General features: G+C 36.0%; 1 protein-coding gene across 1 annotated transcript in view; it reads left to right on the plus strand.

The window, feature by feature from the left end:
• The window catches only part of wdr95 (WD40 repeat domain 95), a 120,821-nt gene that overhangs the window by 87,265 nt on the left and 20,431 nt on the right, over positions 1-13,125 (plus strand). The window contains exons 19-22 of the mRNA XM_039745733.1: positions 5,611-5,665; positions 5,815-5,860; positions 10,585-10,644; positions 11,413-11,575. Coding sequence (XP_039601667.1) covers positions 5,611-5,665; positions 5,815-5,860; positions 10,585-10,644; positions 11,413-11,575 — 324 coding nt within the window. The remainder of the gene's footprint in view (positions 1-5,610; positions 5,666-5,814; positions 5,861-10,584; positions 10,645-11,412; positions 11,576-13,125) is intronic.

The following is a 13,125-nucleotide window of genomic DNA, read 5'->3' on the forward strand; positions in this document are numbered from 1 at the left end:
AATGGTAATAGTGATAGAAGTGTTAGGAAATGCCTTTCCTTGTATTTAGACATCACGCAGTTGCTTTGAGAAGATGACAGATTGGGAACTAAGTTTCAGTAGCACTAAGGGTGAATCCATTTTTCGCTGCAATACTTTACATCTGTGTATGCAGTGTGCTAGTAAAGAATATTGATAAATTAAACAATTAGTTCACATACAGTTTACAATACCATCTGCAAACAAGATTTTTTTGTGATGTCCATGTTATCATGTAGTTGACATGACTCTAGTTTAATGATTTTTTTTTGTCAGCACTATTATTAAACACTCCCTTCTTGTACTGGCTCCGTTTGATGAAATACTAGTATAAAATGGAGTGAAAAGTTCATTGGATGGAAATCTTAAGCCGCTTTTCCACTGCATAGTACGGCACGACACGGTTCAGTTCAGCTCACTTTTGCGGGGCTTTCCACTGGGAACAGTACCTGGTACCTGGTCCTTTTTTTAGTACCACCTCAGCCGAGGTTCCAAGCGTGCCGAACCGTTACCAAAATGTGACGTGTAAACTCTGCTGGTCACTGATTGGCCGGAGAAAATCGTCATTACTGCGTCACTGGCTATTCTTTTCTTTAAAGGTACAGACACGCGGAAGTTTCGAAAGTTCTCCAGCCACTGTGTGTTTGTAAAACCGGGAACAATCACATCCCACCACTCTGAAGCACAGTTAAATGTCCAAACAGATGGTCTGTTGCGGCGACTTTTTTGCAAAATGTGGAAGATCTGTAATCTACATAATCAGCATTTTAATGTTACACTGGCAGTTAAGTTCATTTTATGCTTTGCAACAGTGATAAAAGTTAGCTAGTGATGTGCTTTTTTTAGATGCTTACCCTTGCACGTCGTCGAGCTAAAGTGTTGTCGTTGTCTGCGTGTTGTTGTAAAAGTTCCACGGTGTCACGGCAGTAGAGGCGGCGCAACTATAACGACACGTGAATAATTCCGCCCACTCTAAAGCGGTACTAAACTGCAGTCGAAACGCAAACCGAGCCGAACTGAGCCGAACCAAGGTGAGCTGTACTGAACCGTGCTGTGCCGTACTATGCAGTGGAAAAGCGCCTTAAGCCCTTAATTGCAATTTAGTTTGATGATGTAATTTAAAGTGTAATTTCCTCCTTATCTACTGCATAGTTTTGATTAGTTAAATGGACAGCCTTCTGCTTCCTGAATGCACCTTCAAAATATTTTAGGAGTGTTTTTTGTACAACACTGTTTTCATCCTGGGTTTTCAGTTATACTAACTAGTAGGTACCCTAGAGTGAATTTTTCTTAACACTTCTTCTACTTCCAAAAGTCATTGTTCTCTTCCTTCTCGCATCTGCTTCTGTACGTGTTGTGTCTGACTTTCTCTTTATATATTCTGAAACTTTTAAACATCATTTGTAGCAAGCAAAAGACAACTGGTTTGCTTCTCTTCAAATACAACTGAAAATGATTGCCATCTATATACAGTATATAAAATAGACCAAGTCGCCCAACCATGGGAAGCACGACCATGGGGTACGCACGACGGAGCCCCGTCCTCCAGCTCTTACCCTCCTCCTGCCCCCACCCTCGCTCTCGAGGCATACGCACTGCTTGCTCGTGTGCCCACCCCCAACACCTCACTAAACACATGTTTACACGATGCATACACCGATTCCCATCCGTGACAAACATGCTTCTTCTTAGATGGTCCTGTAGGGAAAACCTTTGTCTACAAAACCCTGATTCATACCATCAGAGTTTGGGGAGACATTCCTACAACCGTAGCATCTACAGTAATAGCTGCGATATTATTAACGGATGGATGTACTGCACATTCCGTTTTTAAAATACCGTTGAAGCTGACTACTACATGCAACATCAAACCTACCTCGTCACATGCTCAACATCTTCTGCAATCCAAATTGATAATATGGGACGAGGCGTCAATGACACATGCATATGCATTCCAGGCAGTTGACAGGTTATTACGTGACCTCACGGGTGACACGCAGCCATTTGGAGGGAAAACAATACTATTGGGTGGAGATTTCCGACAAATACTCCCCATCATTATGTGTGGCTCCTGAGCACTTACTGTCACCAGTTGCATTAACAAGCAACCTTTGTGGCGTCACATGCATGTACTTACACTGACGACAAATATGAGAGCTCTTCCTCACAAACAACATTTCGCAAAATGGCTCCTCGATGTTGGAGGCAGGAAAAACGGAACAGCTGTAAAACATTACCTTCACATTGTTTTCCTTTTAATTTTGATCCCGTTCAACAACTATATGGTGACATTGACTTCTCAACTGTCACTCCGGAACAACTTAGTACATGAGCTATATTAAGCTTCACCAACGAAGACTCACTACACCTTAATGAACAAGTACTGAAACTTATCCCTAACGACGAAATAACTTTCACCAGTGTTGACTCCATCGTCACAGACAATCCTGCAGATCAACTTTCATTCCCCGAAGAATTTTTTTAATAATCTTACTCCCACTGGCATGCCTCCTCATAAACTCAAAATTAAAATTGGTTCAGTTGTCATGCTTCTCAGAAACCTCATGCCAGCAAGAGGCCACTGTAATGGCACTAGACTGACTCTTACCAGAATTCACCACAATGTACTGGAGTTTAAAACTATCACAGCTCCTACCTCACAAACTCTCCTTATTCCCTGGATTTCCCTGACCCCTTCAGATTCAAATTTACCTTTTACTTTTACACGCAGACAATTTCCTCTTAGATTAGCCTTTGCAATGACAATTAATAAGGCACAGGGCCAAACTTTCAAAAAGATATGCCTGTATTTGCCAAAACCAGTTTTCAGTCACGGACAATTGTATGTTGCTCTCTCCAGAGTTCCATCTTTTCATTCACTCACAGTCGTATCCTCAAACCCACCCCATTTGGACAACTGTGTCTTTCAGGAAGTGTTCACCCATCAATGAATAATTATGGGCTGTATGCAACGCCGCGGGTCGGCTAGTATGTTTTCCTTTTTTTGTTTTTAAAGATTTTATAATCACCAGTTTTGAAAGTGCTTTCAAAATCACTGGTGTTTATATTAGCCATATGCAATTGCACATCACTGTAAAAACAGCTTCTTACATGATTGAAAGGAAATTAAAACATTTTTATAGATTTAGTGTTATTCCTTGATCACTAGTCTTTTTCAGGAACATTGTTCCAGTCTGCAAATGTATTAAGCTGGATTATGCAGACAAACTTTTTTTAAACTGATAGTTTTCATCTAGCCATGGAATACTCTGTAGTATTAAGCTTCTTGTGCTTGGACTGATGTATCTGTCTAATAAATAATAATGATAAGGACGCACTCAGTTGATCATTGCTATACAACATTTAGTACAGTACATTCAGTTGTTTTATTTGTGAAACATGTAAACATTCAGTCTCCCTGAGTTTATCCAAAAAGGTTATGACCAGTATGTTTTATGGCATCTAGCAGCGGAAAGAAGCATGCCTTGTAGCAAGAAAACTTATTGACTGTGTTTAAGCTATTCAAATAAGCTATGATGTTCAGTTAATATTCAGAGCTTCATTGTGGTCTGCTTATGAGAGATTATTTTTTCATGGATCATTTCTACATTTTATAACTATGCAATGCTGTTTTCTTTTCCATTTTTTATGCTGTTGCTTTTGTTTTCATTGTTATGCTGTAAGAATGTATTTTATGCCTTCTGCCAGGAGAAAAACTGATAAGGTTTTCTAAATTTTCTAGCATTGGGGTGTTGAAGCTCAAGGTTAAAAACTGTTTGGTTTATTGTACCAAAGCAGTATTATCTTAAAATTCCAAAAAGTTTTACCATAGAGTAGCATTTGAGACCTCACAACTGTTGTATCCTGAACATGCTGGAACACCACAGCCACTGATCTGTTCAACCCTGGGACTTTAAATTGCTCCTCTCTATAACTTTTCACACTCTAAACTACTGCATCAAGAGAAGAGAACAAACGGAGGACTGAGATCACCTTAGCTGACTGCTGCGTTCCTCCCTGTCGACTTCTGATATAGATCACATGAAACAGCTTGACTATGGATTTCCCTGCCAAAAGATTCTTCACTAAAACTTAAGTATGAAATTAGTAATATTGTTTTTGTAAGCAGTTTTTTTTATCATTTTTAAATAAGAAAAAAAGAGAACAGCCGGATAATAAAAGTTCAACTTCAAAAAAAGAATAAAGTCCAGATCCTATCTGAGGTATGAGCTTTTAATCACCCGCAGCATTATGTAAATTAAACTGTTAGAAACTGAATTTAAGATGTATTGTAGAAAGGATTAATATTACATTTCTGAAGCTAAGCCTAGCAAAATACAAGCCTTAAGATTTTGGAATTGTGAGGACTTTCTATTACATTTGTTAAAAATAAATTAATAATAACCCTCTGGACTTCAATTACCATTTTTTTCAGTTCTATTCCAGATTATTTGTTGAAAACCCTTAAGTCTTCAGAAATTATTCTTTTGACAACTTGTCCCTCCTCAGGCTTTCAGCGGACAACATCGCCATATTGAATTCCTCAATTATATCATCAGAACCTAAGAAGATTGTAGATTCCTTGAGGTGTGGAAAATGCAGTAGGCCCGATGATTTGCATTCTGAGGATCTTTCTGTCTTTTGAAAACAATTAGCACCCCCATATATGCATATTTTAACTTCTGTTATCTTCCAAATTGAACTCCTCAATTAATTTGTTCTTGATTATCCTCATCTTAAAAAAAGACAAAAAAATCATCTGACTACACAATTACTGAATCGTTTTATTGAATTCTGAGGTAAAACTCTTGGCAAAGCTTCTTACATGCTGTCTGCGGTTAGTTATTCAAAATTGAATTAACCAGAATCAGACTGATTTTATCTGTTCTCACAGGGCAGCAAATAACATCTGTCACCTTCTAAATATTATACATATAATGCCCAAAACTGCATTTTGTTTGGTGAGAAGGCTGTGGGCCACGTGCATATTTTAAACTGTATAGTCCCAGTCAAATGTAAATTCAGGTTTATTTGTTTGGTTTCTTTATGTTCTTTTTTTCAAGTTTCCTTTAGGAGAAATTCTTACAGTAGTATAGATCGATAAAACATTAGCTAATGTTTTTCATATGTTATTGTAGCAATATTTTATTTACAGAACTTATTTAAACTTGGAGGTGTTTTTTTACTGTTACTGTGCTCCCTCCGTTCAGCCTTAGTCAGACGTAAACATTTATTGATGGCTTTTAAACCTGATAAAGCACCACTGTGATTAATAAATTCCTCGTGTTAGTTATTTTAAATTACAAACCTGAAGACTTGGCAGATATCGATACAAATTGACTGTTAAAATATGTGCCTTATATTAGACTGTATTTGCTTAATTGTACCTAAAGTTTATAAGCAATAAAACAAATAGTTGCTTAGTGGCACTCTTTATGCTTAAATTATTACAGCAGTCTTTAGTGGATACTTTACTTTATACAGTATTACAGTGTTTGATTGCCCCTACAGTGTTTTTTTCATAAAATTAAAAGAATAACATAAAAACAGAACACTGGCTGACTGACTGATTTCTTTCTCTTAATATTTCAGATGGGAATAGTGATGAAGTTTCAGACTGCATCTATGTAACAATGAACAGAAACAGGTAAATCTCTTCTGAATTGTGTTTTCCTGGCTGGCAATTTCATTCTCTTTTGTAGCCTTATGTAGAAAATCTATATACTGTACCTGTAAAATGTATACAGGTATATTAAAGCATAAATAATCATTCTTGTTCATTATGACTCCTTTTAGATATGTCATGGCTGTTGGCTGGGATAGAAGAATTGACATATACTTTGTAAGTATTGCTTTCCTTTACCTGTGTGGCTATCTCATCTAGTAAATACGTTTCCTAATATGATTTGAATCTACAGGTTTATTTTGAACTATTTATTATTAACCGTTAAACATTAAAATCACTAGTGAACAGTCCTAAGTAAAATACCACTTTAAGCCAGCCATATTTCTTTAAGTTAGACCGTTTTTTTTTGTCTATTCTAGTATCACAGAATTGATAACATGTTTATACCTTCCAAGTAATCTCACATTACAAATTGCAGGCTATTTATTGTGTACTATCTTATCTTCCACAATTGCCAAAAACATCTTTTTTTTGTAAATTTTTACCTTTTATTTTAAACTCTTTATAACCACTCTGCTCAACTGCAAGGTACAGGGCTTCGCAGAGTTAAATATGTAGGATAAACCAAGATGGGACAGGAGAAAGTAGAAAGAAGCTGCTCTTGTTATTCTTCTATGTGAATTTGTTCATTTTCTCACAACTATAATCGGATTTCTTTAATTTGTATGTTTATGTTTAATTTTGTGTGGGTATTTTGATGCTTTGTTCCTTTAATTTTACCTGGTAAATTGAACCAGTTTTAACTGTGTTGTATACTTTACGAGTGGTTTCTCTTCTCTGTATACAGAATTTTATTTTATAGCATCCTGGAAGCACTTGGCATAAGGCAGAAAATTACCCTGGACAGTTTAAGAGTTTCAAGATCCATGTACACACAACTTTGCCCACATGGCCATACCTAGAATCACTAGTCATCCACATTAGTATTTAAAATGTGGGAGGAAAAGTGCATTACCCAAAGGAAAACTCAGACATGGGTAAAATGTGTTAACTCCGTACAAGTAGCCACAGGATTTGAACTCAGAATGATTAACTTGCAAAGCAGCAGTGCTAACCACTACACCACTGCACCACCCTTTAGAATATATCTGTTTCACTTAGTCAAGATCTGTTTGTGCCTTTTGACTGACTATGCTGTTAGCTGCACTTTAGGCTTTACTTTACAGTCAAAAGAGGCCAAGTTGAATTTTAATTTCTGTCATAATATTTTTAACAATAGTTTAATATTTTTTAATAGTTTTTTGAAGCTGCTTAACCCGTGCATGAAAAATCAGTCAAACAAAGCTTACACATACACAATTACTTATAGAGAGTTAATTTACAGTTGCCAGTCAACCTAACATGCATGTTTTTGGATGTAGGAGGAAACTGGTGTACCCAAAGAAATATCTCAATATAGTTCTCAAGCCAGGATGTGAACCCAGTAATCTAGAGCTATGAGGCATAACAGACGGTAGCCACCATCCAATAATTTTTATTATAACTTGCTACTTCTCATTATCTTTATTTTCCTGCATTTCCTGTTTTCCAGTATGTTTACACACAAGATTTTTTTACCGATTGTGTGGTTTAGTTGATTTATGATTCACCCTCAATATGTTATATTCATAACAAAAATATTTTTATGAATCACATTTGTATTGAAATGAATTACCGCAGCTCTTTTGATATATTAATAACAGCATAAGTATGGTTATATTTTGGAAAAACCCAAGAGGATCAGCAGATTCACACACTGTTTATTAGATAAAATAAAACAAATACAAAACACATGTAATGAGCACCAAAAGCAGTATGTGTACTCCGAAGACAAAGATGCAAATCACAGTAGCAAACAATAGGTGCAAAGCTGTATATGATACACAATCTATTCTAACCTTCAATGCAAGTAAATACAGTCTAATACAAGTTATAACAGTCTTGTTAGTTTAATAAGTCTGGAAATTAAGTAAAAAATGATCTTGCAGATGGACTGAAAGTAGAAACTATTGTAATGTATCTCTTTCATGATATAAATGTTGGGACTTTCTGTTTGCAGTTACATGCAGTTTCTTATCAACTTATATAAAAAAATATACATTACTTCAGTTATATTTAGTGAAAGTGGTTTTCTCATCATTCGTTTTAATTGCATTATGATTCCATTTTGTTATTTTGCAGTTAAAATGTTTTTGTTCTTATTCAGCAATGTTTTTACGCATCACTTATGTTTAAATACATTAGCATTACTCTTTTCATGAGTTAATAACAAAACAAGTGTGGTTATACTCCGATGTCATTTTGTGTAATGGTGTTAAGGACCCCTTACAATATTTTATTGGCAGAAATGGTGAGTTCTTAATTAATTTAAAACCCTAAAACAAGTTCATAGGTTGTATACAACTGTGCCCCTTCTACCCCATCTATTAACAATGATTTTTGCTTATTTTCATAATTTGCCTGAGTAATTGCTGTGTGGTACTTACTGTATAAAGCAGCTGTTAGCCGAAACCTCTTCATCTCTGTTTCAACTAGTTTTTGCAAATCTCTACTTAATTATGTTTTTTTCTTGTTCTGACTGAGAGGAAATGCTCTCATTTAAAAAAATCAACATCTTTCTTCTAATATGCAACACTTTATTGTCTGTGTGATCTCTTTATGGTGGACTGTAGACACCATTTCTAAGTATTTATAGCTATTTTTTTACAGATGCAGCACTGCCAAATTAAGCAGTTTGCTATGAGTTGCACAGTTCTGTCTATGTGTACATTTACTATATGTGCATTTAAAATATTTAATAAGTTGGATAAGCAGGTTACGAAAATGGATAAATGGATATTTGCTTTTTTAACTGTTTTGTAAAACTGCTAACTGTAAAAATATAAAATAAACTCCATTGCTGGAATTAAACAAAACCAATTATTTCATGTTACTTGTAATTCACCATCTCTGTTTAAAGATTCATCCATTTTTTCATTACACAGCTTCACAGAGTTGACACTATGAAACTATAAAGAGATACTATATAAAATTGTTGGGGGACTCTAGTTTCTTTCAAACTCCCAAATAGTTCCTTTTTAGTTTTAGGTAACGATTCTAAACTCTCCCATTGTACTGAATAGGCGTTGGCTTACCAAGAATGCAATAAACGTCTTGAAAATGGGTAATGAATCACTTTGATTACTTTGATTTCCTCTCAGTCATTACCACCTCTCTTTCATATATTTGATTTTAATTCATTTTACATTAAATCATCATTAAAAATTTAATTTGAAAGACTGCAAACAGAAACATTATTACTTTCTGTATGCTGTGATGATAATATTATATGTCAAATTATAACAGGCTGTAGTTTTCTGAACAGAGATGAAGAATAATTTTTGATATGTGCAGGGTGGGGCGGCATGGTGGCGCAGTGGTAGCGCTGCTGCCTGGCAGTTAGGAGACTCCTCCCTGCGTAGAGTTTGCATGTTCTCCCCGTGTCTGCGTGGGTTTCCTCCTGGTGCTCCGGTTTCCTCCCACACTCCAAAGACATGCAGGTTAGGTGCATTGGCGATCCTAAATTGTCCCTAGTGTGTGCTTGGTGTGTGTGTGCCCTGTGGTGGGCTGGTGCCCAGCCTGGGGTTTGTTTCCTGCCTTGTGCCCTGTGTTGGCTGGGATTGGCTCCAGCAGACCGCTGTGACCCTGTAATTAGGATATTACGGGTTGGATAATAGATGGATGTGCAGGGTGTGCTAAAACTTCAAGACAAGAACAATTGAAGCAGTATACTTGGTGCTTTTTACTTTTAAAGCCATAAGTAATTGCAGATGTGGTTTTTTGAAGTACATATAACAGATCATTTTTTGGCTTCAACTTATTTTAAGTTTACATATTATGAGACTAAAAACCTGTACTGTGATGAGTGCTGCATTATCGCTTAATGGAATCATTGGGACAGGCTATTGCCAGGATGTATGGGAATATGTTTCTGTGCAAAAGTGTCTCTGTTGAAACATGGCTCTAGTGATCTGAAACGGTGCCTTTGCCATGCCAGACTGTGATGCAGCTAGTCAGTATATCCTTCATTGAAAACGTTAATAAGCATATGGAGTGAAATAGATAAGTGAAGATGCTATTAAACAAGATCTATCTATTTTAACAAGATAGATGGTATTAAAAAACAGCAGTAGATAATCAGTGATATGCCCCATTAGAATGTAAATATTTTCACTGCAACCCCAATAATGCCAGTTGATGCCAGGTCCTCTTTGGGTCTGTCTAACTCCTCAATCAGCTCATTTAGTTTACTGATGGGGGTGATGATATAAGAGAAAAGAGAAAAAGGTAATGGACTAAGTACAGAGCTCCTGGGCGAGATGACTTTATTATAAAGCTTGTTGTAAATATTAATGATAATAATGTTAAAATATGAATAAATTAAGCTTGACAACCTGCAAAGGACTGGTGCCCTGTCCAGGGTTTGTTCCTGTCTTACATCCTATACATACTGGGATGGGCTCGAGCCCCTGCAACTCTACTCGGGATTAAGCAGGCTTTGACAATGATATGTTAAGGCTGTTACTGTATTTACAGAGAAGATTAAAACAAAGATTGGTCTTTAGATAGTCTCTTTCTTATAGTAAACACCATTTGGAGGGTTGTAGACCTAATTGTTACAATTTGACATATGGCAGCATATGTGACTTGCTCAGGATCACAGGCAGTTAGTAACTAGGATAGGAATAGTAACCTTTTTAGTTTACATTCTTAGCAACTTAATTAACAGTGAGCTCTTTTTTTAATATTGCTTGTGTCTACTAATGCATAAGGGAATTTTTAGATTGTAAGTAAATGTAGTGTTACCTATAGCTCCAAAGGTACGCTGTTATTTTTTATTAACATTTTGCTTTTCTGCATAGGACCAAGCTGACGATCTTCATCATGTTCAGAAGCCTCAGTTACATTGGCAGGATGATCTGGTAAATTATAACTACTTGTATTTTCTAAAAAGGCAAAATTTATTACATACAGCTCCCGCAACATGCCCAACATTAAGTACTAGGTGACAAACTAAAGCAGAGGGTAAGATTTGTTTGGCCCAGTCATACTTTAACCCATCAGTTCAAGTGTAGTCTTCTGCACTGCACCAAAGTGCCTTAGGTTGCTTTCAAAAGAAATAAGGCAGTTTCATTTTCATGCTGCTGCAGGATATTAATGAAAAAAATAAAAAAGAAATTTTAGAAAGCTATAGCAAAAGACCATCTAAAGACGCTGAAAGATGTGGCTTCAGTAACGGTATACCAAATTTTGGACTAATTTCAGAACAGTGCAGTCCCATATACAAAAAACATTCAAATTAATAGGTCTAAGTAGAGAGGGAGTCACAATTTATAATCCTTTATCGTGTAAATATTGCTTCTGGTGATCCCTTAATCTAGTGTATGTTGTTTTATGGCCTGTTCTACAAAACCACCCATTTCTCTTATCATTTACTTTTAGATTTCAGAGTAATAATTTTACCTTAAATTCATTTTGAAAACTGTATGCATTTTTATTAATATTATTACTATATTATGGTAATTAACCAGTACATTTACAGTAACAACATGCTTTAATTTAAAAAGATAAGAGCATCATACTAAAACACAATAACATGGCTTTCCTGAGAATGTATAGTACCCGTGTAATGTTTCCTGTCTTTACTCTATGTTATAAAACTGGAATAGTGAGAACTTCTATGTTTATAGAGAAGAGGTCACAAAGAAGATATCCTCTGCATTGCACAATGTCCACCAAATTTGCTTGCAACTGGCAGCTATGATGGAGAGATTATAGTGTGGAACATGGTGTCAGGCCACATATACTGCCGTCTGCGGACTCCCCTGCCTCAAGACTGCTCTACAATAGCTGGTAAGAGTCTTATTATACTGACGAGCAGTTTACCTCACATTAAAAAAAATGTAGAGCTTCCTTATAAAGGAGTTCAGTTTCTTGGGGTCTATAAATAAAGTCCTGATTTTTTGAGTTAATTGTGATTGCAATGAAACTAAAAAAATCACTTCACAATATTTGGAATTGTGGTTGTAAATAATAGTAATTTTTATTAGTGATATTTCCCACACATGCATGTAAACCATTTGGTAACAAACCTAAGCATCTTTATTTCCTCTTGTTTGGTCAAACCTATGGTACTTCTTGGTACTAAACCTAACTCAACTATTTTTCCTGTCCCTCAGCAGCAAACACTGAGTTTAGTACCTCAGGGTCACATTCACATGTAAAGATAAAGGATATGGTAAGATGGACTAACAAATCTGTGCAGTGACAGATGATTCCTGTGCATTGTACCAGAGTTAAAATAAAGCATTCAAATTATTGGTCCATCCATGTCTCCATTTTTAACAATCATCACAAATTCTGTGTAGTGACCGATAGAATAAATTCATGAGTGACAGAAGCTCAAATGAGGTTGCTTTGCCCAGTCACTAGACTCAGTTTTTATGACAGAGTTAGAAGTTCAACAATATGCAATTGTAGAGCCCGTTAATATTGTTTGGGCATGAAGTACAGATCCTCTTTAAACACTTCCAGTGGGAATTTTAGACCCAGGGCATGCTGGAGCAGCTGTATTTCTCAGTTACCCTGGAATTGTCTGGGAATTCCTCAGAATGCCTTGGGACATTTTCTAAAGATAGGTTGGTTTGATCTGTTCAGCTTAAATGTATCCACTATGTCACTCACAGAGGCAAATGGCTGGAGCTTGAAGTTGTCATTATATTGCTATCATTAGAAGTAGTAGTAGTACGAGTAGTGGTAATATTATTACAAGTACTGGATATTGTCTTGCAGGAACGGCTCCAGCTCATTGCAAGGTGTATTAGAAAAATCAGGTTTATTCATCAGGTTTATACAGTGGACACAATAAGAATATAGATCCTTTCACTTCTACACACTTTATTGCTTCGTAAATTTAAAATTAAATGGATACATTTGCCATTTTTGTCCACCAGTCTACACGCAGTAACCTATAATGACAATATGAAAACATGTTTTCAGAAAAGTTTGCACATTTAATAAAAAATCAAAAACTGAAATCTTTCATCTATACTGTACATTTATTCAGACCTTTTCTTGAGGCACTCCAAGTTGTGCTCAGGTGCATCCTATTTGCTTTAATTATCCTTAAGATGTTTAGAACTTGATTGGATTCCACTTGTGACAAATCGAATTGATTGAACATCATTTAGAAATGCTCACGCATGTGTATATAAGGTCTCACAGGACAAACGCTATGTCATGAACTCCCTTGAAATCTTTGTACAAGGAGAGCAGTGGCTAAAATAATTGTGAAATGGAAGAACTTCCCAGCCAAACTATAACTGGTGTAAAATAAACAGGAGGAAACAGAAAAAGGTTTGGGATAGACATTAAAAGCCACAGTATACTTGAAAGTTGGTTGA

This window comes from Polypterus senegalus, chromosome 2 (assembly GCF_016835505.1).
Source record: "Polypterus senegalus isolate Bchr_013 chromosome 2, ASM1683550v1, whole genome shotgun sequence".
NCBI classification, from domain to species: Eukaryota; Metazoa; Chordata; class Cladistia; order Polypteriformes; family Polypteridae; genus Polypterus; species Polypterus senegalus.